The following is a 25,155-nucleotide window of genomic DNA, read 5'->3' on the forward strand; positions in this document are numbered from 1 at the left end:
GACAGAGACCGAGACAGACAGACACACAGACAGAGACCGAGACAGACAGACACACAGACAGACACACAGACAGAGACCGAGACAGGCACACAGACAGAGACCGAGACCGGCACACAGACAGAGACCGAGACCGGCACACAGACAGAGACCGAGACAGACACACAGACAGAGACCGAGACACAGACAGAGACCGAGACACAGACAGAGACCGAGACACAGACAGAGACCGAGACACAGACAGACACACAGACCGAGACAGACACACAGACAGAGACCGAGACAGACACACAGACCGAGACAGACACACAGACAGAGACCGAGACAGACACACAGACAGAGACCGAGACAGACAGAGACCGAGACAGACACACAGACAGAGACCGAGACAGACACACAGACAGAGACCGAGACAGACACACAGACAGAGACCGAGACAGACACACAGACAGAGACCGAGACAGACACACAGACAGAGACCGAGACAGACACACAGACAGAGACCGAGACAGACTCACAGACAGAGACAGAGACCGAGACAGACACACAGACAGACAGAGACAGACACACAGAGACCGAGACAGACAGAGACCGAGACAGACAGACAGACAGAGACCGAGACCGAGACAGACAGACAGAGACCGAGACCGACACACAGACCCACCCTTTGAACCCTCTATGCTCCTTTGAGACCTCTCTTCCAAAGTCATTTAGATCACTTCTAGCCATGATAGCCAAAATAATGAGCAACTGGGCATTTTTATACATGACCCTATGCATAATGGGATGTTTTAATTGCTTAACTGTTTGGAAACACCTTTCAATATACTTTGTATCCCTCATTTACTCAAGAGTTTCCTTTATTTTGGCAGATACCTATATATACACATTGTTAGGTGGAGATACTGGTGTGTGTGTATCAGGGTTTCCGTAAGGAAAATGTGGCGCCGGACATTTGACCGGCAGCATTTTAAATTTACCAGACCCATATCCATAGGGTGGTAACCTGATTAGGGCGTCCACCCATTGGTGCTCAGAATGACAGAAATCACATTTAGATTATGGTCATTCATATTAACCTAACATGCAAGTCGAGGATTCAACGACGGGTGATCCTTCTTACCTAATTCTGACGTGCACTTTTGATCATAGAATAACTGTTCCCATTTACTTTCCCTCAGCCAACAAGACAAGTAACGAAACAGCAAAATCACTAGCATATGTGAGTCTACTATCCCCCATAGTAGAAAAGTTAACCTATTCTATTGGTCAGCTTGTCAATAAAGAAAAAGCCTATTCCAAACACTCTGGGACAGATGTAGGATGATAGATGAACCAGTAGGCCTAGGCTACATGAATATATATATATATATATTTTTTAACCAAATGAGTCTGATGCAACAGATCAGTACGTTTAGCTATATACTATTGCTTGTTCACATTATACGTGCAGCAATGCACACAAGGCAGTAGGCTACCCACAAATGTTCGTTCCATAATGCAATTAGCGGGAAAACACCCTTGTCTAAAGCGGATTGCACATGTGAGCGGTTTCATGAGATTGAAATATACGTAATCTTGAAAGAGGGGAGCGCTAATAGGCAACACCTAGCATGGGTTGCTAATATGACTAGGATTGTGCTTTTGGCTACTGGACAATGTAAGAAAGTTGATTTGAAACAATTGCCTCCACGGATATGGTCCGATTTTGGCGAAGCTACTTTGAAGCAAGGTAAGACCTGCCTCATAATATGTAATAAAAGGTTCAAGTTTCAAACTATTAAGTAGCTTTATGTTTTCAAAATGCATGTTGCCTCCAGCTCATTGCACAGTGGTGTGTGACATATGATGATTTTCCACACCAAGGCTCTGTATCTGTACGCGTGTGATCAACAAGATCCAGAACAAATATACTGTACACGCGCCAATTTCATTTCACAACATCATGCAAATGTACCTACAGACCGATAGACTGGTATTACAATCAATGAACAGGCTAAAAATCATTATTTCGCAATAGGATTTTTTCGCCGGTGTAGATTTTCTTTATTAGCCTGTAATAACCGGCTTTTGGCCAACGGAAACCTTGGTGTGTATACATGGTTGTTATACGTGGTGATTAGGGTGTTCTAATGTGTGTGCGCGTCTTTCTCACCTGGATGAGGATCTTCCCTAAGGAGACGAAGGGCGTGCTGAACTCTGTGAGGAACAGGCAGCCGATGAAGTAATCGCCCTGGTCCATCCTGAAGAACTGAAAGGCACAGGGAGGGAGACGGCACACAGTTACAACAATCTGAAACAAGACTACGCACACACAGAGATACACACACACCCATCCAAAATGGCCCTCGGTACTTTAGGACTTGTATGCAAATTGACTGTCCCTAGGGCTGCACATACAAAAACACAAGTCAGGACACAGCTCAATAACACCAACAAGGCTATAAACCAACTTGGCCAACAGAGGACAAACCAGGCCCAGGGTCATGTTCATCAGGCAACAAACAAAAGAAAATGGACTGAAACTGAGAGGAACTCTGGACTTTTCCAACAAGAAACACTCACATTTCGTGGGAAAAGGTTTCCGTGGCATGCAACAATGAACACGACCCAGACTTATGCCATAAGACCAGACGTTAAGGTAAGGGAATAGATCCCAATGAGTAAATTAGTACATGTATGGACGAGCATTTATGGAAGCTGCAGACAGAGAGGATGCCCAACAGAGGGCTCTGTGTGTGTTATGTGATGATGAATAAACCAGTAGTGTGTGCGGCCCAGACACCAGCTCTGCCATCTGCCCAATGGAAGAATGACCTGCAGCACAAACTGCTGCCATGTAACACTATACCCACCTACGCCCTGTACCTGCCTGCTGGACCCAGTGTGTGTGACCTGACTTGTGTGGGAGGGGACGGAAGCAGGGAGCAAGGGAGGAGGAGAAGGAGATGAGAGGAGGATCACAGCAGCTGGAGCCTGAATAATGGAGGTGTAGGGTAAGGTGATCTCATATCACCATTGAAAGCCACTGAAAACTAAGATGCCAGGTTTCCAATGCACTTGACCTTCTCTCTACATGAAATGGACACAATTTCTTATTTTACCTTTATTTAACTAGGCAAGTCAGTTATGAACAAATTCTTATTTTCAATAACGGCCTAGGAACAGTGGGTTAACTGCCTTGTTCAGGGGCGAGAACGACATATTTTTACCTTGTCAGCTCGGGGATTCGATCTTGCAACCGTTTGGTTACTAGTCCAACACTCTAACCACTAGGCTACCTGCCGCTAATACGACACGTGTGTGTGTGTGTGTGTGTGAGAGAGTGTGTGAGTGATGGCGCAAGCGAGCGAGATCTCAGGGTTTTCTTTAGCAGGCAATTGCCGGCTTTTGTCCCCAAAAATGTAATGAAAAGCCTTTAAATAAAACTGTAGTCGGAAAAACAAATCCCATTGCAAACTAATGCTTTTTATTAATTGATGGAAATACCAGTTGATGTAAAGGCATTTGACCTTGCTTCTACACCTGCATTCTAGCTGTTTGGGGTTTTAGGCTGGGTCTCTGTACAGCACTTCGAGACATTAGCTGATGTACGAAGGGCTATATAAAATAAACTTGATTGATTGACCTTCAGGCTTATCGGTATATAGGTAATTTGCATAATTTCGTGGAATTACTTTAGACTGTGTATTTTCGTTAGCCATCACGTATCTTATTTAACCAACAACTATCACCTGCGCACAGTGGGATTTCTCCTGCAGCTGGAATAAAACATGTGCTTTTAAAAGCCAATTAATTGCACAATTCTAAATGCAACCACGTGCTGAAAACTGTTTTGGTGCAACATTTTTCAAAAAGGCTATTATTTTTATTTCTCAACTAGTAATTAAAGCTAGCCTCCCATTCAAGTGCAGGCAACAAGCTATCAGCATGTCACCCACCACTTTACAATGTTAGCTGGAGGCAGTACGCATTTTGAAAACAGTTAATTTTTTTAAATCAGAATGTTTTATTTAATATTATGAGGAATGTCTTACTCTGCTTCAAAGTAACCTATTGGCAAAATCTGACCATGGGAGCTTGGACGCAATTATTACTTCATTGGCAGAGCGTGAGTTTCAAGTTTGGGGAAGCTTAGAATTTATCCTACCATTTCTACCATTCTGTGTGCCAGTTATGCATTTCTCAAAATCATTGTCACGTGGTCAATCATAAAATTTGGAACTAATGCGAGATCACCAGCCTTCTGCCATAGGGACACATTGATACGTGATCCATTGGCGGCTAAAGAAATGAGAGCATGGAACTCATAGCCTATAGGCCAATGCAGGCCTAGAACTTCACATTGAGGATTATCGAGAGGGAGATTGTTGGAAAGATTTTTCAAGTAGTATACTTTGAGGAATTATAGTTTTAATATCATTCACATTAGATGTTAACCCATACGAGTCTAAGTCCCTGAGGTTCCACTAAGCCATATGGAATTGTTTTAAAGTTATACCAAGCAGGATTAAGTTTATTGATTTAGAATTTTAAGACCCCCTGAAGTATAAAAAAATGTACAATTTTTTTTAAATAAATGATTTTTGGCTTTACTGCTATTAGCCCATACAAATGCATTGAATAACAGATTCACTACATGGAACATCATATAGTACCGAAAAAATATAAAAAAGGTTGTTTTGAAGTGTTTCTTCTATATATCTGACAGATATAAGATCAGGAAACATATACACACACTTTTTTTCTTCACACATGTATTTAACCCCATCAAGACAAGTCTTCTGACACTTGTGGAGAAAACCATCATGTTCGTGAGAATCTCATCTTTCCATAGCGGGATCATATTAGTCGTTTAGGCCAAACCGTTTGGACGCTACAGACGATTTTGTAAGAAGGCCGATTTTCGGGATGTTTCATGGTCTGACGAACACCTCTCTAGCTCTGTCACCTTTCACCGCAGATGCGACATAAACAGAGATCTTTAGCTTACATTTACGGATTCTCATGGGGATTTTTGTATCATGCTAATTAGATTTCCACGCTCCCCCAACATTATCAGGACAGAGAAAAACAAATGTGCTCATTGCTCATATGGAGCAATCCAAACGAAAGACAAATCTCGTAAAAGATGGTTATGAAATAAACCAAATAAACCAAAGCTTGTTTCTCACAAGTGTAGCAAGTTGTAAACTCCGCAAACAATGTTTCCACTCCGAGAATGAGAACAGTAAATGACTAATTAACATGCATTAACAGAAATTAATGTAACCAAATGACGGAGATTAATGCTACATTTACAACTGCTGACATATGTAAATGGAGAATTGATAAAAAAAATTAAAAAAGGGTAAACAATTCACACAACGAAACAATGAATGCGAAAGAATTGGCAGGAGACAGCTGAGCCATTCTGGAGAGATTCGCCATACTCCCCTCCCCTTCTTCTTGTCTCAACATTTTAAATTCTACTCAAGACATTATCTTCACACTTATTTTAGATGCTTTCCACTGACAGCCGCAACTCAAAAATCAGTTAGGCCCATTGCCATGCACACTGCCCAAATTTCGGGCTAATGATCCTCAATTCTTTCTGGTGAAGTATTTTGAATAATGCATTTATTTCTGTATAGACAGGAGTAATTATATACTTCCCTATTGGACCCACCACTATGCCATTTCTCTCCTGTTCTATTGGTTGTCACATCAACTTTCTGTCGTTGTCCAGAAGCCAAAGGCACAATTCTAGTCATATTAGCAACCCATCCCAGTTGTTGCATCTTTACATTCCCCCTCTTTCAAAGTTCCTAACAGAGATGTTCATCTCTATCACATATGGAACCGCTATCAGGTGCGCTGTTTAGAATGGGGTTTTCCCGCGAATTGCATTTCGGCAAATGTTTGAAAATTACGTTTTATTGGCTGCTTCATTACATGAGTTGAATATTCTGTTAAGGTGCATTACCATAATGGAATTGTGATTTCTGTCATTCTGAGCACCATGGGTGGACGCCTTAATGGGTTATGCACCCAATGCATATGGGTCCGGTTAATTTCTCAAATGGGCGGTAAATTAAAATCTTCCCGGTCACATTACCATAATTGTCCGGCGCCACATTTTCCTAACGGAAACTCTGGTGTGGGTGTGTGTGTTCTCTCTCGATTATTGTCATTATACACTCATCTGTTGTTATGTGGATATTAGATAGTGTTCTTGACCGAAAATGCCGTCGACGGGAAGACAATGTAATGAAAGCTAAAAGGAGAGGAAAATATCAGCAAGTCAGGCTACACAGGTCTCTTTCACACACTCTCTGACCTGTATCATTTTCAAAACACTTGCCAAATAGAGTTAGTGCCATCTCTCGCTCAGTGCCATCCTCCTTCCCCTCTATCCACCCTTCCCTCCCTCTCACTGTCAGGCAGCAGAATGGTCAGCAGGACATCTCTCACCCCCCCTTTCCTCCCACTCTCCGTTCTCTCTCACAAGAGTGAAGGACAGCAGAATGGTCAGAAGGGCCATATCACTTTATCACTCTCCCCTCCTCTCCCTCATCAGTGACAGGCAGTAGAATGGCCAGCAGGGCATCCAAAACCTGACACGTTTTCCTGGTCAATAAGTACTGTGCCATTTCGGCATAGCCCAAGGTAGTGTGTGTTACTGACCAGGGTGACGGGCAGCAGGATGGTGAGCAGCGCGATGTGGTGGAGCACCAGCAGGAACTCACGGCGGACAAACGAGTTGACCGTGGTCAACGAGTGCTCCTTATACTCCTCGTGACCCTTGACCCGGAAGCGGTAGTAGTGGCTGAGGTACATGGCGTAGATATCGTACGTCATGTAGGGCACGCCGTACCAGATGACAAAGTAGGTGGCCAGCCAGTACCTGAGGGAAAGGGAGGGTTCATTACTTCACACCATTATGCAATGAAAACAAGAGTTTCTTATTTGACGAGTTCAGTGAGTAGCTAAGTGGGCAAGGTCATGGGTTCAATTCATTCCCACAAGGATCACACACATATACAAAACACTTATACAGCACATTGTAGTGGAAGTCACTTGGAATAAAAGTGTCCAGTGTTTTTGGCATAAATTTTATAACATTACCTAAACGTGGGAATTAAAAAATGTGGAGAGGGGAAAACGCATGACACACACTCCCCCCCAGTCCAATTAGCCCAGTTGATTACAGCACAGTAGTTGGCACACACGTGTGTGTGTTGCAATGTTACAGGCTGGCAGGCAAGTGGTAACTCATGCACTCTGGCTCTACACTGCGCTGTGGGGGTATTGATGCTGGGTTAGGTCAGAAGGTAGCCAGGGCATTGCACTGACTGCGGCTGGGCCAGGGTTGGCGGCTGCCCTGAGTCAGTGCAGTCTGACCTAACCCAGCATCAGTGCTCTGCATCAGACTATTAGCATTATCGTAAGTATAATGCCAAGCAGCACTGGCCGAGCCAAGATAGAGATACAGGGATAAGGATGCTAAACTATGCTAGGTTATGCTATGCTAGGCAATGGCTGAGCCAGGACAAGGAAACGATGCTGTTAAAAGTCAACTGCCGCTTATAGAACCAACTTCTCCTGATTTAAAACTGCCTATGTGGCATCGATATGAGTCAGAAGTGTAAATAGGGCCTTCCGAGTGGCGCAGTGGTCTAAGGCACTGAATCGCAGTGCTAGCTGTGTTACTAGAGATTCTGGGTTCGAGTCCAGGCTCTGTCGCAGCCGGCTGCGACCGGGAGACCCATGGGGCGGGAGCACAATTGGCCCAGCATCGTCTGGGTTAGGGGAGGGTTTGGTCGGCAGGGATGTCCTTGTCCCATCGCGCACCAGCAACTCCTGTGGGGGGCCGGGCGCAGTGCATGCCGACACGGTCGCCAGGTGTACAGTGTTTCCTCCATACATAGGATAATTTTGCTCATAAAGTTTTGTAAGGGAGCTCGTCATGAGTTACAGGATGGTTGGGTATGGATTACTTACATGGCTATTTTTGCGAATAAGGCCCAATTGGCCAGAAACAACACATTGTGGTCCGCACTCAGCTGCCATGTGAACACTTGTTGTCAAGTCTGCAACGCACGCACATTTCACTCAGCAAATAGTGAAAATGGGCTTCCATAAAGATGGTACAAACTTCCAATGCATTTCAACAATATGGAAAGATGGCCAGGAATGGATGTTTGTGAGTACGTTAGCTAAGTAGATAGCTGGTACTAGCTAGCTAATAGCTACTTTTGGTTATACAACATTTGATAGTGCTAGCGAGCCAGGCTAGCTATGATACTTGATGAAAGGGGAATGATACTGTAGCTAGCTAAATACATCAAGTGTAATGTAGCATGTCAGAGGAAGATGTGCATTGCTCACGTTAGCTAGCTACCTTGCTAACAACAGCCAACTGTAGCTCATTGACATTTAGCGTCAATACAGGCACTAAAATACTAGCTTGCTAACGTAAACTCACTCACTTTTGTACATCGCCTTGGTCCGTACAATTGACCTTAATTTAGTGACCCCAAAACATAATACTTCCAGATCAACTGTACTGTCAATACCATTGTAAAGCACAATTTCTCCCCTTTCCAACAGAATCAATTACATGACCCCCACGCGGCCCGTTTCTGCATAATACAACAAGGCAATGAGCTCCGTCTGGTCTTTAAAAAAATGGCAGGTGGGGAAGCGAAAACTAATGCGTGATAGTGAGAAGGAGAGAAAAATTGCTTTTTTTCCCACTCGATCTGTCCAACTTATCACCTAATCGCCTCTAAAATGTAAATAAAACACTATAAAAAGTTTATATAATGGGTATTACATACATATTTGAAGGTTTGTGTCGAATTTGAATCGGGTTTTTAGGGCGATGCTAAAGTGATCTTAGAAGTAAACAGCGGCTTTGAGAATGATGATCGCATGCAATGACGATGCAAATAATTACTAGGTATCCCCCCTTACCCCATCATTGTCCATTTCTTGTTTTTAAACGATGAGAGAAGTGCTACACCTGGTGGAGAGAGATTGTAAGACGGAAATAGTTGTTTTATGCGTGCTGTACGTTACGGCATGACACGTCACGATGTAACGGTAACGGAGGGTCAGTTTTTTAAACTTTTCTCCAATACTATAGAGCCATTGCCATGTCGATCAACGCTTGAATAGAAACGTAGTTCACACCCCAGATTTTGAAGTCAACACAGTCGCTACAGTCCCATTAGTTTTCTTTGCAGCCTCGTTTGAATGTCGCGGTTGCGCACATTTGTACAGAATGCGGTGAGTTTACGTTAATCATAGGATGTAGCCAGCTTGCGTTCAAAAAACGTTTCAACTCAAACTGGCTAGCTAACGTTAGCCAACTCACTTCAACTCGGACAAAGATATGATAACTAACCTGGATTTGCAAAATGATGTAGCTAGCATTCGGGGGCTTCGTCTGTTCACCCAAAACAACATACTTGTTCTCAGTTTGTGTATTTTCTTGTGCAAAAATAAATGAAGGATAGTACTCGTCTACTACAAACACAGCTATGGCTCTGCCAGCAAATAGCAAATTGTATCAGCAAGCATTCAGCGACGTACACAGCTGGTTGCATAGTAATGGCGTCAGCGTCACCGGCCTGAATCTATTCTGTAGTTATTCCCTCTATTAGCATAAATTACTTTCAAACTAGAGACAGAAATGTCATGCTATATGTTTATTGAGTGACAATATTTTATTTCATTTGATTTCATTCCATTCACAGGCTACAAACAAAACATGGTGGATTTTTTTGTTCAGCAATGTTGTGGGATCCCCTCCCATATCAGGAGCTGTTACAGAAGGCTGAGGCAGTGGCAGTTCTGCTTCAGAGTAATGGGGAGACACTTGAATCAGGTTGGTCACATTTATGACCCCTTTCAGAAAACTAGGTGTATGTCGCATGCCACTACTTCACAGGAGCAGCATTTGAACGTAAACATGCATCATATTATCAAAATATGTTTTTTTGTCAAAAATGCCTTCTAGAACATGTGCCTTAATAACAAACTTGTATTCCGTCCATAAATATGAATACAATTGTTAAATTACAAGCCTAGTTGGTTTAGCCATGAAAAAAGACAAGAACCTTCCCACTAGCCATGATTGGCTGAGATAATGTTCCACTGTGCAAATGGACTACTCCCTTGGACCGAGTAAGTAATGCCATGCTGGCACGTGTCTCTTGTGAATTCGCTGTAAATCAGGATCTCTGATTGGCTATGTTCAACCTTGCATTTATAGTTGGCTTCCATGGCTGTATGGGTACATAAGCATTTCACAGTTAAGATTTGTTTACACTACAGGCTTAATGCAAAAATCAGTTTGGTTTTTAAAATCTGTTTTGGACTACGGACTGTCCAAATAGCAAGTCACAAGTGACCAAATCAGATGTGTGTGTGATCAAACAGCAGCCATTTGCTGACATGGCTACGCTAGTTGTCGTAGTAATGTCGGGTGTTCACGCAGTGGTGTTGATTGATTCGTGGTGGTGCTCGTGGTTCCTGTCACTCAGAAGCTATATAGCAAGCTACGGTAGTTTGAAATGTGGCTTGAAATATCACATTTCATGTGCTTTTTGGCTGTCCAGACTGCAGGAAAAATAACCAATTACAATATGCAAATAAATAGGATTGGAGTCACTACAAAACTGCCAATGTGAACAACGCTTTAGTTTACACCTGTTATTTATTTATTTTTAATATAAAATTTAAAAAAAGGGGTGGATCAGCTTAATATTGCGGAAAGATTGTTGCTTCCATCAATGTAATTGTCTGCATGATTTCCAATCGCCCATATATTTTTTGGGTAAATATATATATCCATATACATACATGCAAGCATACATATACAGATATATACATACACATACCTATATAGACATACATACTTTAAGAATATACCTTTATTATTCCCCGCAAACCCTACCACCCCTCCCCCAATTGGAGTAAACTAATAAACACTTAGGCTTCTACCTTCAGTTTATACATCTTATACACATTTTACAGACAATCTATTCTAAGTTATATTTTGTTTGTTTTTAGTCCTTCCTTCCTTCCTTCTGATGTCCATCCAGTTTGATTTCTATTTGTAACTGTGCTATTTAAATTTCTGAACCTATATTCATTTTACAGACCCCGTATGTTTTACATTGTTTATCTTGTTATTAGTCCCACCCTTCAGCTCCATTCAACCCCTCCCATCTATCTCAACATCATCCATTTTGGATTTCCATTTGCCATATATTTTTCAACTGTGCTGTGATGCTTCACAAAAGTACTGAACCTTTCTATTCTCATAGCTTCTACAGATAGTAAAATAAAATAAAATATATTTTTAAAATAATTATTATATTATTGATTGATTGACTATGGCTTTTCAAATCACCCAATATTGCTATCTGCAGCGTTAGTTCTAGGCAAATGTTGCAATTCTTCAGCCACTTTTACACCTGTTGTTTACGAAGCATGCAATACATAACATTTGATAAGGCGATTACTAATAAGACAGTACATACACGTTTTTAGTAATATGACCCTTCAATAAATGTCACTCATCAAACTCCTCCTCGCTTTTCTACAGATGGGCTGAAGAGACCCTGTGTATTCTTCAAACATGTCAGGGAGCTAACTCCTGGCTACTATTTGCATTTTACTCCTTTTTTTGTTTTTTGACTCTATGCACACTCACTACCCATACAGGCATTCAGAAAGTATTCAGACATGCCAACACACACACAGCTTCTCTGTTTATCATCTATCTTGATTTCCTAGTCACTTTAATCCCTACCTACATATACAGTTGAAGTCAGAAGTTTACATAAACTGAGTTTAAATGTATTTGGTGTTTCACAATTCCTGACATTTAATCCTAGTAAAAATTCCACATCTTAGGTCATTTAGGATCACCACTTTATTTTAGGAATGTGAAATGTCAGAATAATTGTAGAGAGAATGATTTATTTCAGCTTTTATTTTTCATCACATTCCCAGTGGGTCAGATGTTTACATACACTCAATTAGTATTTGGTAGCATTGCCTTAATTGTTTAACTTGGGTCAAACATTTCAACAATAAGTTGGGTGAATTTTGTCCCATTCCTCCTGACAGAGCTGGTGTAACTGAGTCAGGTTTGTAGGCCTCCTTGCTCGCACACGCCTTTTCAGGTCTGCCCACAAATTTTCAATAGGATTGAGGTCAGGGCTTTGTGATGGCCACTCCAATACCTTGACTTTGTTGTCCTTAAGCCATTTTGCCACAACTTTGAAAGTATGCTTGGGCTCATTGTCCCTTTGGAAGACCCATTTGTGACCAAGCTTTAACTTCCTGACTGATGTCTTGAGATGTTGCTTCAATATATCCACATCATTTTCCTGCCTCATGATGCCATCTATTTTGTGAAGTGCACCAGTCCCTCCCGCAGCAAAGCACCCCCACAACATGATGCGGCCACCCCCATGCTTCACGGTTGGGATGGTGTTCTTCGGGTTGCAAGGCACCCCCTTTGTCCTCCAAACATAACGATGGTCATTATGGCCAAACAATTCTATTTTTGTTTCATCAGACCGGAGGACATTTCTCCAAAAAGTACGATCTTTGTCCCAATGTGCAGTTGCAAACCGTAGTCTGGCTTTTTTATGACGGTTTTGGAGCTGTGGCTTCTTCCTTGCTGAGCGGCCTTTCAGGTCGATATAGGACTCGTTTTACTGTGGATATAGATACTTTTGTACCCGTTTCCTCCAGCATTTTCACAAGGTCCTTTGCTGTTGTTCTGGGATTGATTTGCACTTTTCGCACCAAAGTACGTTCATCTCTAGGAGACAGAATACATCTCCTTCCTGAGCGGTATGATGGCTGCGTGGTCCCATGGTGTTTATACTTACATACTGTTGTTTGTATAGATGAACGTGGTACCTTCAGGCATTTGGAAATTGCTCCCAAGGATGAACCAGACTTGTGGAGGTCTACAATATATTTTCTGAGGTGTTGGCTGATTTCTTTTGATTTTCCCATGATGTCAAGCAAAGAGGCACTGAGTTTGAAGGTAGGCCTTGAAATACATCCACAGGTACACCTCCAATTGACTCAAATGATGTAAATTAGCCTATCAGAAGCTTCTAATGCCATGACATAATTTTCTGGAATTTTCCAAGCTGTTTAAAGGCACAGTCAACTTAGTGTTTGTTAACCTCTGACCCACTGGAATTGTGATACAGTGAATTATAAGTGAAATAATCTGTCTGTAAACAATTGTTGGAAAAATGACTTGTGTCAAAGTAGATGTCCTAACAGACTTGCCAAAACTATAGTTTGTTAACAATAAATTTGTGGAGTGGTTGAAAAACTAGTTTTAAATGACTCCAACATAAGTGTATGTAAACTTCCGACTTCAACTGTACAGTCTGTGCCTTCAAAAAGTATTCATACCCCTTACTAAAAATGATTACATGTTTTTTTCCATCAATCGACACATAATACCCCATATTGAAAAAGCAAAAGCAATTTGTTGTGTTAGTCAATTCAAAATGGATTAAATATGTTTTTCGCACCCATCTACACACAATACCCCATAATGACAAAGTTAATCTTTTTATAAATGTTAGCAAATGTATTAAATTGAATACAGAAATATCTTATTTACATAAGTATTCACACCCCTAAGTCAATATTTTGTAGGAGCACCTTTGGCAGCGATTACAGGTAAGTTTAAGAGCACACCTGGATTGTACAATTTGCACATTCAAATTCTTCAAGCTCTCAAGTTGTTTGTTGATCATTGCCAGACAGCCATTTAAGTCTTGCCATAGATTTTCAATGCGATTTAAGTCAAAACTGTAACTAGGCCATTCAGGAACATTCAATGTCTTGGTAAGCAACTCCAGTGTATGAAAGGTGAATTTGTCTCTCAATCTCTGTTGGAAAGCAGACTGAACCAGGTTTTCCTCTTGGATTTGCCTGTGCTTAGCTCCATTCCATTTATTTTGATCCCAAAAACACTCCATAGTCCTTGCCGATGACAAGCATAACCATAACATGCTCAAAAATATGAAGTGTGGTTATGGTGGATTTGCCCTAAACATAACGCTGTGTATTCAGGACATAAAGTTCATTTCTTTATCTCATTTTTTGCTACTTTACTTTAGTGCCTTATTATAAAACAGGATGCATGTTTTGGAGAAAAACAATTATGTACATGCTTCCTTTTCACACTGTTATTTAGGTTTTTATTTTTTATTTAACTAGGCAAGTCAGTTAAGAACAAATTCTCATTGACAATGATTGCCTACGCCGGTTAAACCAGGACGACGCTTGGCCAATTGTGTGCCGCCCTTTGGGACTCCCAATCATGGCCGGATGTGATACAGCAACAGAGTTAGGAAGGATGCCTGTGTTTTAAGTGACTGGGTATATTAATACACCATCCAAAGTGTAATTAATAACCATGCTCAAATGGATATTCAATGCCTGCTTTAAAAAACATTTTTACCAATAGATGTTCTTCTTTGCGAGTTATTGGAAAGCCTCCCTCGTCTGTGGTTGAATCTGTGTTTGAAATTCACTGCTCGACTTTAGGGACCATACAGATAATTGTATTTGTGGGGGTGAAGAGATGAGGTAGTCATTCAAAAATCATGTTAAACACCATTACTGCACAGAGTGAGTCCATGCAATTTATGTGACTTGTTAAGCAATTTCTACTCCTGAACTTATTTGCCATAAAGGGATTGAATACTTATTGACACAAGACATTTTTTTTCTTTTTTTGACAATATTTAAAAACATAATTCCACTTTAACATTATGGGGTATTTATTGTGTGTAGGCCAGTGACAAAAAATCTCTATTTAATCCATTTAAAATTCAGGCTAACACAATTGTAGAAGAAGTCAAGGGATGTGAATACTTTCTAAAGGCACTGTACCTCACACATACTATACTGACACTTCAACACACACATACGCATATTGACACCACACACACACACACACCGTTTCTACTCTGTCTATTATCTATCCTGTCTGCCTGGACACTTTTACCCCTACTGACATGTACATATTACCTCAACTACCTCGTACCCCTGCACATTGACTCTGTACTAGAACTCCTTGTATATAGCCATGTTATTTTATTACTGTTTTTATGTACGTATTTTATGTATTCGTTCGGGTTCACAGTGTGGACCGAACAGAGGTCACCATACTGAACGGTTTGGTACGAATGTGTACCATTACAACTAATATTTGCACATTGTTATATTAGCATAACACCGCTTCCACATTATTATGTGAAGTATAGTTTATTCTACATAGAACTGTTACACTTTAAAGTTATCAAAACACTTAGTTTAGAATATCGACATAAGTTCAGCAATTGCACTCGTCTCAAATTACTCTTTAGGCTACTGACCGATGCAAAGCTTCCTCCTGAGTGGTATGAGAAGAGTGCCATCCTCCTGCATCTCACATCTGCTTGTAGTTATTGAACTCTGCTGGGTTGAGGCAAAGTCTGTCATATCCGGGATGGAGTGTCATGCATTTCATCTCCCTGCCATGTAATGGCACCATTCTATAACCTGTAATACATTACATAGATGGAAGGGACTTCATCACCCACTTGACTTGAAGACAGAACCACACCCAGAGAACTGTGCATATGTCAGTGTGTGCTTAGACAGCCAAATCCTTAGATTCGGCCAAATAGACTAATAGAATGCCATTCTAGTTCTGGTTAGACAGCTGAAGTTGTGCTCTACACACAACTGATTTTTATTTGCTCGGTAAGTGTAGGCATACTGGTCTTTATAGACATCAATATGATAGTTACAGCATAAAAATGTGTCTTCGTAACAAACACACATACATTTTTAGTTGATATATGGATCTACACTCAAGCTAGGCGATGTTTGTGCAATGTCCACATGTAGACTACACCTGTAGGGATATTAGTTCTGGGATTTCTCCCCCGGGAAAGATCTAACAGCGGACATAAGGAGAGATGAGACAAAACTAGCCAGTTATAGAACATTGTGATATAGGACAGCGGAGCTGACTCAAGACTGGGCATTCAACTCACATTTGACACGGTTTCAACGGTAACATGTATTTACATGACGAAACGTTAAAACTAAGTTGCAAGCTACTTTCGTAGCAAGGTGTTGTAGAACAAGTGTCTTATGAAACACATTCCAGACACTGGCTCCTGCCATAACTGATTTGACAGAAATATCAACTAGATAAGATAGCGTGGTGATATCTGTAGCTGGTGCAGGCTTTAGCTGAATTAGCTGACCATCTTGAAAATGACGAGTCAGCTGAGTACACAACCTGGTAATCCATTTGGCTCTGCGGACTCTTTGAATGTTAACCTATTTAAAAAGGTCTTACTCACATTGGAGACGGAGAGCATGATCACACAGTCATCTAGAACAGCTGGTGCTCTCACGCATGGTTCAGTGTTGCTTGCCTCGAAGCGAGCATAGAAAGCATTTAGCTCGTCTGGTAGGCTTGCGTCACTGGGCAGCTCGCAGCTGGGTTTCCCTTTGTAATCCGTGATAGTTTGCAAGCCCTGCACCATCCAACGAGCGTCAGAGCCGGTGAAGTAGGATTCGAGCTTACTCCAGTATTGATGCTTTGCCTGTTTGATGGCGTTAGAAGTCATGGGGGGATTTCTTATAAGCGTCTGGATTAGAGTCTCGCTCCTTGAATGCGGCAGCTCTAGCCTTTAGCTCAGTGCGGATACTTCCTGTAATTCATGGCTTATGGTTGGGATATGTATGTACGACGTCATCGATGCACTTACTAATGAAGCCGGTGACTAATGTGGTAAACTCTTCAATGCCATCAGATGAGTCCCAAAACATATTCCAGTCTGTGCTAGCAACACAGTCCTGTAGTTAGCATCAGCTTTTTCATTGACCACTGGTACTTTCTGTTTAGGTTTTAGCTTGTAATCAGGAGGATAGATTTATGGTCAGATTTGGAGAAAATGGAGAACTTTGTATGAGTCTGTGTGTGGATTAAAGATGATCTAGAGTTTTGCCTCTAGTTGCACAGGTGGCATGCTGGTAGAAATGAGGTCAAATGGATTTCAGTTTTCCTCCATTAAAATAACTTAACCACTAGGTGGTATATAGACCACTATGAAAAATATAAATGAAAACTCTCGGTAAATAGTATGTCCTACAGTTTATCATTAGGTATGAAGAAACGGCCAAATGATAAGAGAGGGAGATCAGGGGTGCGTTCATTAGGCACTTGTCCAATAAGAAACTCTTACTTTTATGGTCCTGAAACTGCTTGCATGAAGCATTGCCGTGTAGCGTAAAAAAAAACTATGCAGACAAAGAAAACATGACTTCTTCGGCCGCACTGATTGGGCCACCTGAGTCAAGGAAGTCATCCCCCTGTTTGTTACTGGCTGACCTACCTGTCAGTCATGATGTTACCTCTGCACGCCAACACGACGATGACTCCCGCCGTGGTGGCCATAATGGCGTGGATGGAGGACACGAGCCTGAGAAAGAAGGATAAGACATTTTTCAAAATAGAAAGTTACACATTTTAGGAGAAGGTTTAGATGCACTACCGTAATTAACAGCTTGTTCATCAAATCAAATTTTATTGGTCACATACACATGGTTAGCAGATGTCAATGCGAGTGTAGCGAAATGCGTATGCTTCTAGTTCAGACAGTGCAGTAATATCTAACAAGTAATATAACATTCACAACGACTACATTATACACACAAATGTAAAGAGATTAATAAGAATATGTACATATAAAATATGGATGAGCGATGGCCGTAAGGCATAGGCAAGATGGTATAGAATACAGTATATACATATGAGATGAGTAATGTAGGATATGTAGACATTATTAAAGTGGCGTTATTTAAAGTGACTAGTGATACCTTTATTAAATACATTTAATAAAGTGGCTAGAGATTTGAGCCAGTATGTTGGCAGCAGCCACTCAATGTCAGTGATGGCTGTTTAACAGTCTGATGGCCTTGAGACAGAAAAACAGCTTCTGGCTCTCGTTCCCAGCTTTGATGCAACTCTAATGACCTCGCCTTCTGGATGATAGGGGGGAGAAAAGGCAGTGGCTTGGGTGGTTGTTGTCCTTGATGATCTTTTTGGCCTTCCTGTGACGTAGGTGTCCTGGAGAGCAGGTAGTTTGTCCCCGGTGATGCATGGCGCAGACAGCACTACCCTAAAGAGAGCCTTGCGGTTGAAGGCTGTGCAGTTGCCGTACCAGGAGGTGATACAGCCCGACAGGATGCTCTCGATTGTGCTTCTGTAAAAGTTGAGTGTTTTAGGTGACAAGACAAATTTCTTCAGCCTCCTGTGGATGAAGAGGCGCTTTTGCGCTCTCTTCACCATGCTGTCTGAATGGGTGGACCATTTCAGTTAGTCTGTGATGTGTATGCCGAGGAACTTAAAACGTTCCACCTTCTCCACTACTGTCCCGTCGATGTGGATGGGGGGGGGGGGGGCTCCCTCTGCCGTTTTCTGAAGTCCACGATCATCTTCTTTATTTTGTTGATGTTGAGTGAGAGGTTATTTTCCTGACACCACACTCCGAGGGCCCTCACCTCCTCCCTGTAGGCCGTCTCGTCGTTGTTGGTAATCAAGCCTACCACTGTAGTGCCGTCTGCAAACTTGATGATTGAGTTGGAGGCGTGCATGGCCACACAGTCATGGGTGAAAAGTGAGTACAGGAGAGGGCTGAGAACGCACCCTTGTGGGGCCCCAGTGATGAGGATCACCACCTGGGGACGGCCCGTCAGAAAGTCCAGGACCCAGTTGCACAGGGCGGGGTCGAGACCCAGGGTCTTGAGCTTAATGACGAGTTTGGAGTGTTCTATGGTGTTAAATGCTGAGCTGTAGTCAATGAACAGCATTCTTACATAGGTATTCCTCTTGTCCAGGTGGGATAGGGCAGTGTGCATGCGATTGCGTCATCTGTGGACCTATTGGGGCGGTAAGCAAATTGGAGTGGGTCTAGGGTGTCAGGTAGGGTGGAGGTGATATGATCCTTGACTAGTCTCTCAAAGCACTTCATGATGATAGAGGTGAGTGCTACGGGGCGAAAGTCATTTAGTTCAGTTACCTCAGCTTTCTTGGGAACAAGAACAATGGTGGCCATCTTGAAGCATGTGGGGACAGAAGACTGGGACAGGGATTGATTGAATATGTCTGTAAACACACCAGCCAGCTAGTCTGCACACGCTCTGAGGACGCGGCTAGTGGATGCCGTCTGGGCCGGCAGTCTTGCGAGGGTTAACAGGAGCAAGATGTCCGCGACAAGACTGGTTTTCTTTTTGTAATTTGATTGACTGTTGACCCTGCCACATACGTCTCGTGTCTGAGCCGTTGAATTGCGACTCTACTTTTACTCTATACTGACGCTTTGCTTGTTTGATTTCCTTACGGAGGGAATAACTACACTGTTTGTATTCGGTCATGTTTCCAGTCGCCTTGCCATTATTAAAAGCGGTGGTTAGCGCTTTCAGTTTTGAGCGAATGCTGCCATCAATCCACGGTTTCTGGTTAGAGAAGGTTTCAATAGTCACAGTGGGTACAACATATCCGATGCACTTGCTACCAAACCCACTCATCGAGTCAGCGTATACGTCAATGTTATTGTCTGAGGCTACCTGGAAAATCTCCCAGTCCACTTGATCGAAGCAATCTTGAAGCGTGGAATCCGATTGGTCAGACCAGCATTGGATAGACCTGAAGACGGGCATTTCCTGTTTTAATTTTTGCCTATAGGATGGGGTAATATATAGGTGGCAGTATTTTCACGTCCGGATGAAAAGCGTGTCCAAAGTAAACTGCCTGCTACTCAGGCCCAGAAGCTAAGATGCATATTATTAGTAGATTTGGATAAAAAAACACTCTAAAACGGTTTGAATCACGTCTGAGTTTGGCAGGCGAAACCCTGAGGACAAACCATTCAGATTTTTTGTTGTTGTTGAGGTCACTCTCTTTTCAATGGGTTTTCATTGGGAATCCAGATGTCTAAAGGGACCTTCTTGCAGTTCCTATCGCTTCCACTGGATGTCAACAGTCTTTAGAAATTGGTTGAGGTTTTTCCTTTGAGAAATGAAGAAGTAGCACTGTTCAGAATGAGGCTCGAGGGAAGTGCACTTTTTGTTAGAGGCGCGTGACCTGAAAGCTAGCTACAATTTGTTTTCCTCCGGTATTTAACACAGATCATCCCGTCTTAAATTTGATCAATTATTTACATAAAAAAATACCTAAAGTTTTATTCCAAAAGTAGTTTGAAATGTTTGAACAAAGCTTACAGGTAACTTATGAGATATTTTGTAGTCACGTTGCGCAAGTTGGAACCGGTGTTTTTCTGGATCAAACGCGCCAAATAAATGGACATTTTGGATATATATATCGACGGAATTAATTGAAAAAAAGGACCATTTGTGATGTTTATGGGACATATTGGAGTGCCAACAGAAGAAGCTCGTCAAAGGTAAGGCACGAATTATATCTTTATTTCTGCGATTTGTGTCGTGCCTGGAGGGTTGAAATAGGATTGTCTGTGTTTGTGTTTGTTTACCGGGGTGCTGTCCTCAGATAATAGCATCGTTTGCCATTTTGAAATCTGACATGTTGGCTGGATTCACAACAAGCGTAGCTTTAATTTGGTGTATTGCATGTGTGATTTCATGAAAGTTGAATTTTTATAGTAATTCATTTGAATTTGGCGCTCTGCATTTTCACTGGACGCTAGCGTCCCACATAACCCAGAGAGGTTAAAACTTGTTTTTCAACCACCACAAATTTCTTGTTAACAAACTATAGTTTTGGCAAGTCGGTTAGGACATTTACTTTGTGGATGACACAAGTCATTTTTCCCAACAATTGTTAACAGACACATTATTTCACTGTATCACAATTCCAGTGGGTCAGAAGTCTACATACACAAAGTTGACTGTGCCTTTAAACAGCTTGGAAAATTCCAGAAAATGATGTCATGGCTTTAGAAGCTTCTGATAGGCTAATTTACACAATTTGAGTCAATTGGAGGTGTACCTGTGGATGTATTTCAAGGCCTACCTTCAAACTCAGTGCCTCTTTGCTTGACATCATGGGAAAATCAAAAGAAATCAGCCAAGACCTCAGAAAACAATTGTAGACCTCCACAAGTCTGGTTCATCCTTGGGAGCAATTTCCAAATTCCTGAAGGTACCACGTTCATCTGTACAAACAATAGTACGCAAGTATAAACACCATGGGACCACGCAGCCGTCATAACCGCTCAGGAAGGAGACGCGTTCTGTCTCCTAGAGATGAAAGTACTTTGCTGCGAAAGGTGCAAATCAATCCCAGAACAGCAAATGACCATGTGAAGATGCTGGAGGAAACAGGTACAAAAGTATCTATATACACAGTAAAACGAGTACTATATCAACATAACCTGAAAGGCTGCTCAGCAAGGAAGCCACTACTCCAAAACCGCCATAAAAAAGCCAGACTACGGTTTGCATATGCACATGGGGACAAAGATCGTACTTTTTGGAGAAATGTCCTCTGGTCTGATGAATCAAAATGACCATAGTTATCTTTGGAGGAAAAAGGGGGAGGCTTGCAAGCCGAAGAACACCATCCCAACCGTGAAGCACGGGGGTGGCAGCATCATGTTGTGAAGGGGTGCTTTTCTGTAGGAGGGACTGGTGCACTTCACAAAATAGATGGCATCAGGAGGCTGGAAAAGGATGTGGATATATTGAAGCAACATCTCAAGACAATTGGACAATGAGCCCAAGCATACTTCCAAAGTTGTGGCAAAATGGCTTAAAGACAACAAAGTCAAGGTATTGGAGTGGCCATCACAAAGCCCTGACCTCAATCCTATAGAGAATTTGTGGGCAGACCTGAAAAAGCGTGTGCGAGCAAGGAGGCCTACATAACCTGACTCAGTTACACCAGCTCTGTCAGGAGGAATGGGCCAACATTCACCCAACTTATTGTGGGAAGCTTGTGGAAGGCTACCCGAAACGTTTGACCCAAGTTAAACGTAGTCAATGCTACCAAATACTAATTGAGTGTATGTAAACTTCTGACCCCCTGGGAATGTGATGAAAGCAATAAAAGCTGAAATAAATTATTCTCTCTATTATTCTGACATTTCACATTCTTAAAATAAAGTGGTGATCCTAACTGACCTAAGACAGGGAATTCTTACTAGGATTAAATGTCAGGAATTGTGAAAAACTGAGTATAAATGTATTTGGTTAAGGTGTATGTAAACTTCTGACTTCAACTGCATATGGTTTGCAGTTTACATATAGTCCAGTGAAGTTCTTTCAGGACTGTCGAGGTGTCTGCTTGGGGGGGATATATACGGCTGTGACTATAATCGAAGAGAATAATGCGGTCGGCATTTTAATTTTAAGGAATTCCAGGTCAGTTGAACAAATGGACTTGAGGTCCTGTTTGTTATGATTACACCATGAGTCGTTAATCATAAGGCATAAACCCCCGCCCTTCTTCTTACCAGAGAGATGTTTGTTTCTGTCGGCGCGATGCATGAAGAATCCAGGTGGCTGTACCGACTCTGACAAAATATCCCGAGTAAGCATTGTTTCCATGAAACAGAGAATGTTACAATCTGATGTCTCTCTGGAAGGCAACTCATGCCCTAATTTCGTCCACCTTGTTATCTAGAGATTGGACATTGGTGAGTAATATGCTTGGAAGCGGTGGCTGGTGTGCTCGCCTTCTAAGAACTGACCAGTAGGCCTCCATCAGCCTCTCCTGCGCTAACCGCGTTGTTTTGGGTCGGCCTCTGGGATCAGATCCCATGGCCAGGGTGGAGGTCCGAACAAAGGAAAGTTGTATTCCTGGTCATAATGTTGGTAAGTTGACGTATCTTTTATATCCAATAGTTCTTCATGGCTGTATGTAATAACACTTGAGATTTTCTGGGCCAACAATGTAAGAAATAATACATTAAAAAACAAATTACTGCATAGTTTCCTAAGGACCTGAAGCGAGGCGACCATCTCTGTCGGCGCCATCTTGCTACCTCATGAATACAAGTTGAAGTAGAAATATGTTAATAAACAGAAACAGTACTTACAGGCAATAGTGAAATGAAAAGTGGTCAACTTTGCCAATGTATGTTAGATTCCGATGAGAGACAAGCAAATCATAGGGAGAACAGCATCCTCATACTCTCCGTTGTCTAAAGTAAGGATGTCACTACACAAGTTGCAAATGGACAGAGTATCATTTTTCTTCAAGGAAATTAATGTAAGCATTTTACCAAGGGTAGCGTACTCCACATCCAGCCTCACAAGCAATTGTGGCAGACTAATAGATACGCACCCATTTCATCAGTTTGCCGTTCCATTTGGTATTTCCTTTGGTCTTGCTCTGCAAACTTCTATTAACTATATTTCTGAGAGGTGCAATTCACATATAAGAGAATGGAATACTCCGTTTCACTTCTCCCATTCATTCGGGGCCTGCCTTTATTGAAAACATTTGCGCCCAATATCTGTAATGTGGGATGTTATGCAAATTGTCAGCGATTGGATCATCTTCACAGAGGTTGCAATAATACCCAATCCTGCGTTTTTCCACACAGGAAAGGAATATATAACGTTTAAAAACAGATTTATTTTTCTTTTTTATAGTCAGCATTTTGAAAATACATATTTCTGAAAGCTAATGGGACCTCTGCTTTAACCAGGGTTAAAGGGTTATAACCAGGGTTATTAATAATAATAATATGAGTCAGTCAATTCAGATAATTCAGGGAAAGGGGGACACCTAGTCAGTTGTGCAACTGAATGCATTCAACTGAAATGTGTCTTCAGTTGGAATTCAGGAAGTGGCCTGAAATTCCAATTAATCATAAGAGGCATTTACTTTTCAATGACTTCTGAATAAACTGAAAAGGAGAAGCTATATATTTCAAACGTTTTTCCAATTAAATGAATTGCTGAATTGGGTGACCTTAATTCGAATAGACCCCAACCCTGTCTCTCTTTTGACCAAAGCTAAACCAGCACATCGTTTCTTAGAGGACAACGATTGGACCGGTTACTTTCTAGACTGTCCAAGTGCACCCCTATTGGAGCAGCTCTAGACCTAATCCTTATAGTGAAGGAAATAAAATGCTAGTAAAACATAGCGACATTCAGTTTGGACTCCGGGCCAATTCAATGGGAACATAACAGACATGTGTGACTGACAGGCACCGCAGAGACTTGACATGGATCGCCCATCACAAATCTAACCACCATTCATTCTGCACAGATTCAAAGACCAGAACACCAAATAATTCTATTTCATATGGGCTGCGACCAAAATGGCACCACCCTTCTCCCTGGTAAAAAGTAGTACACTAAAGGGAATAGGGTGCTATTCCAGACACAACCAAGGAGTTCACCTTTAAAATGTGGACGAAGGGCTTGTTCAACCAGGCACTCAACTTCTGGCTTAGTTTGACAGATCTTGGCATCTCTGGCAATATGCAGCTTGAAATCACATTCCTTCACCCTTACCCACAGCCATTCGCTATTCACGCCTTTTATGAATCACTCAATTTCCAAATTATTAAAGGTGATTGTATTTAGCAGTACAGTAGTCTCACTCCAGGCTAGGTCAAAGGAGGGAGAAGGCACACAGAGCCATTTCCTGTTGAGACCTGCTGCTCTGGAAGCTGGCACCCTTCTCCACAGACCTTTGTTTCATATTGCAGCTTTAATAGGCCTATCATTTCTTTCCTATGGACAATATTCATCTAGTATTTATTAGTGTTGTCACAATACCAGAATTTTGACTTTGATACCATCACGATACTAGAGGTCGACCGATTATGATTTTTCAACGCCGATACCGATTATTGGAGGACCAAAAAAAGCCGATACCGATTAAATCTGCCGATTTTTTAAAATGTATTTGTAATCATGACAATTACAACAATACTGAATGAACACTTATTTTAACTTAATATCAATAAAATCAATTTAGCCTCAAATAAATAATGAAACATGTTCAATTTGGTTTAAATAATGCAAAAACAAAGTGTTGGAGAAGAAAATAAAAGTACAATATGTGCCATGTAAGAAAGCTAACGTTTAAGTTCCTTGCTCAGAACATGAGAA

At 41.7% G+C, this 25,155-nt stretch overlaps 1 protein-coding gene across 1 annotated transcript in view; it reads right to left on the minus strand.

Annotated features, from left to right (window-relative positions):
• Positions 1–25,155, minus strand: part of LOC129819943 (ceramide synthase-like) — a 44,355-nt gene that overhangs the window by 9,718 nt on the left and 9,482 nt on the right. The window contains exons 2-4 of the mRNA XM_055876671.1: positions 17,439–17,525; positions 6,664–6,883; positions 2,153–2,248 (exon numbers count right to left, since the gene is read on the minus strand). Of these exons, the coding sequence (XP_055732646.1) occupies positions 2,153–2,248; positions 6,664–6,883; positions 17,439–17,525 (403 nt within the window). The remainder of the gene's footprint in view (positions 1–2,152; positions 2,249–6,663; positions 6,884–17,438; positions 17,526–25,155) is intronic.

This window comes from Salvelinus fontinalis, chromosome 2 (genome assembly GCF_029448725.1).
Source record: "Salvelinus fontinalis isolate EN_2023a chromosome 2, ASM2944872v1, whole genome shotgun sequence".
Lineage (NCBI taxonomy): Eukaryota > Metazoa > Chordata > Actinopteri > Salmoniformes > Salmonidae > Salvelinus > Salvelinus fontinalis.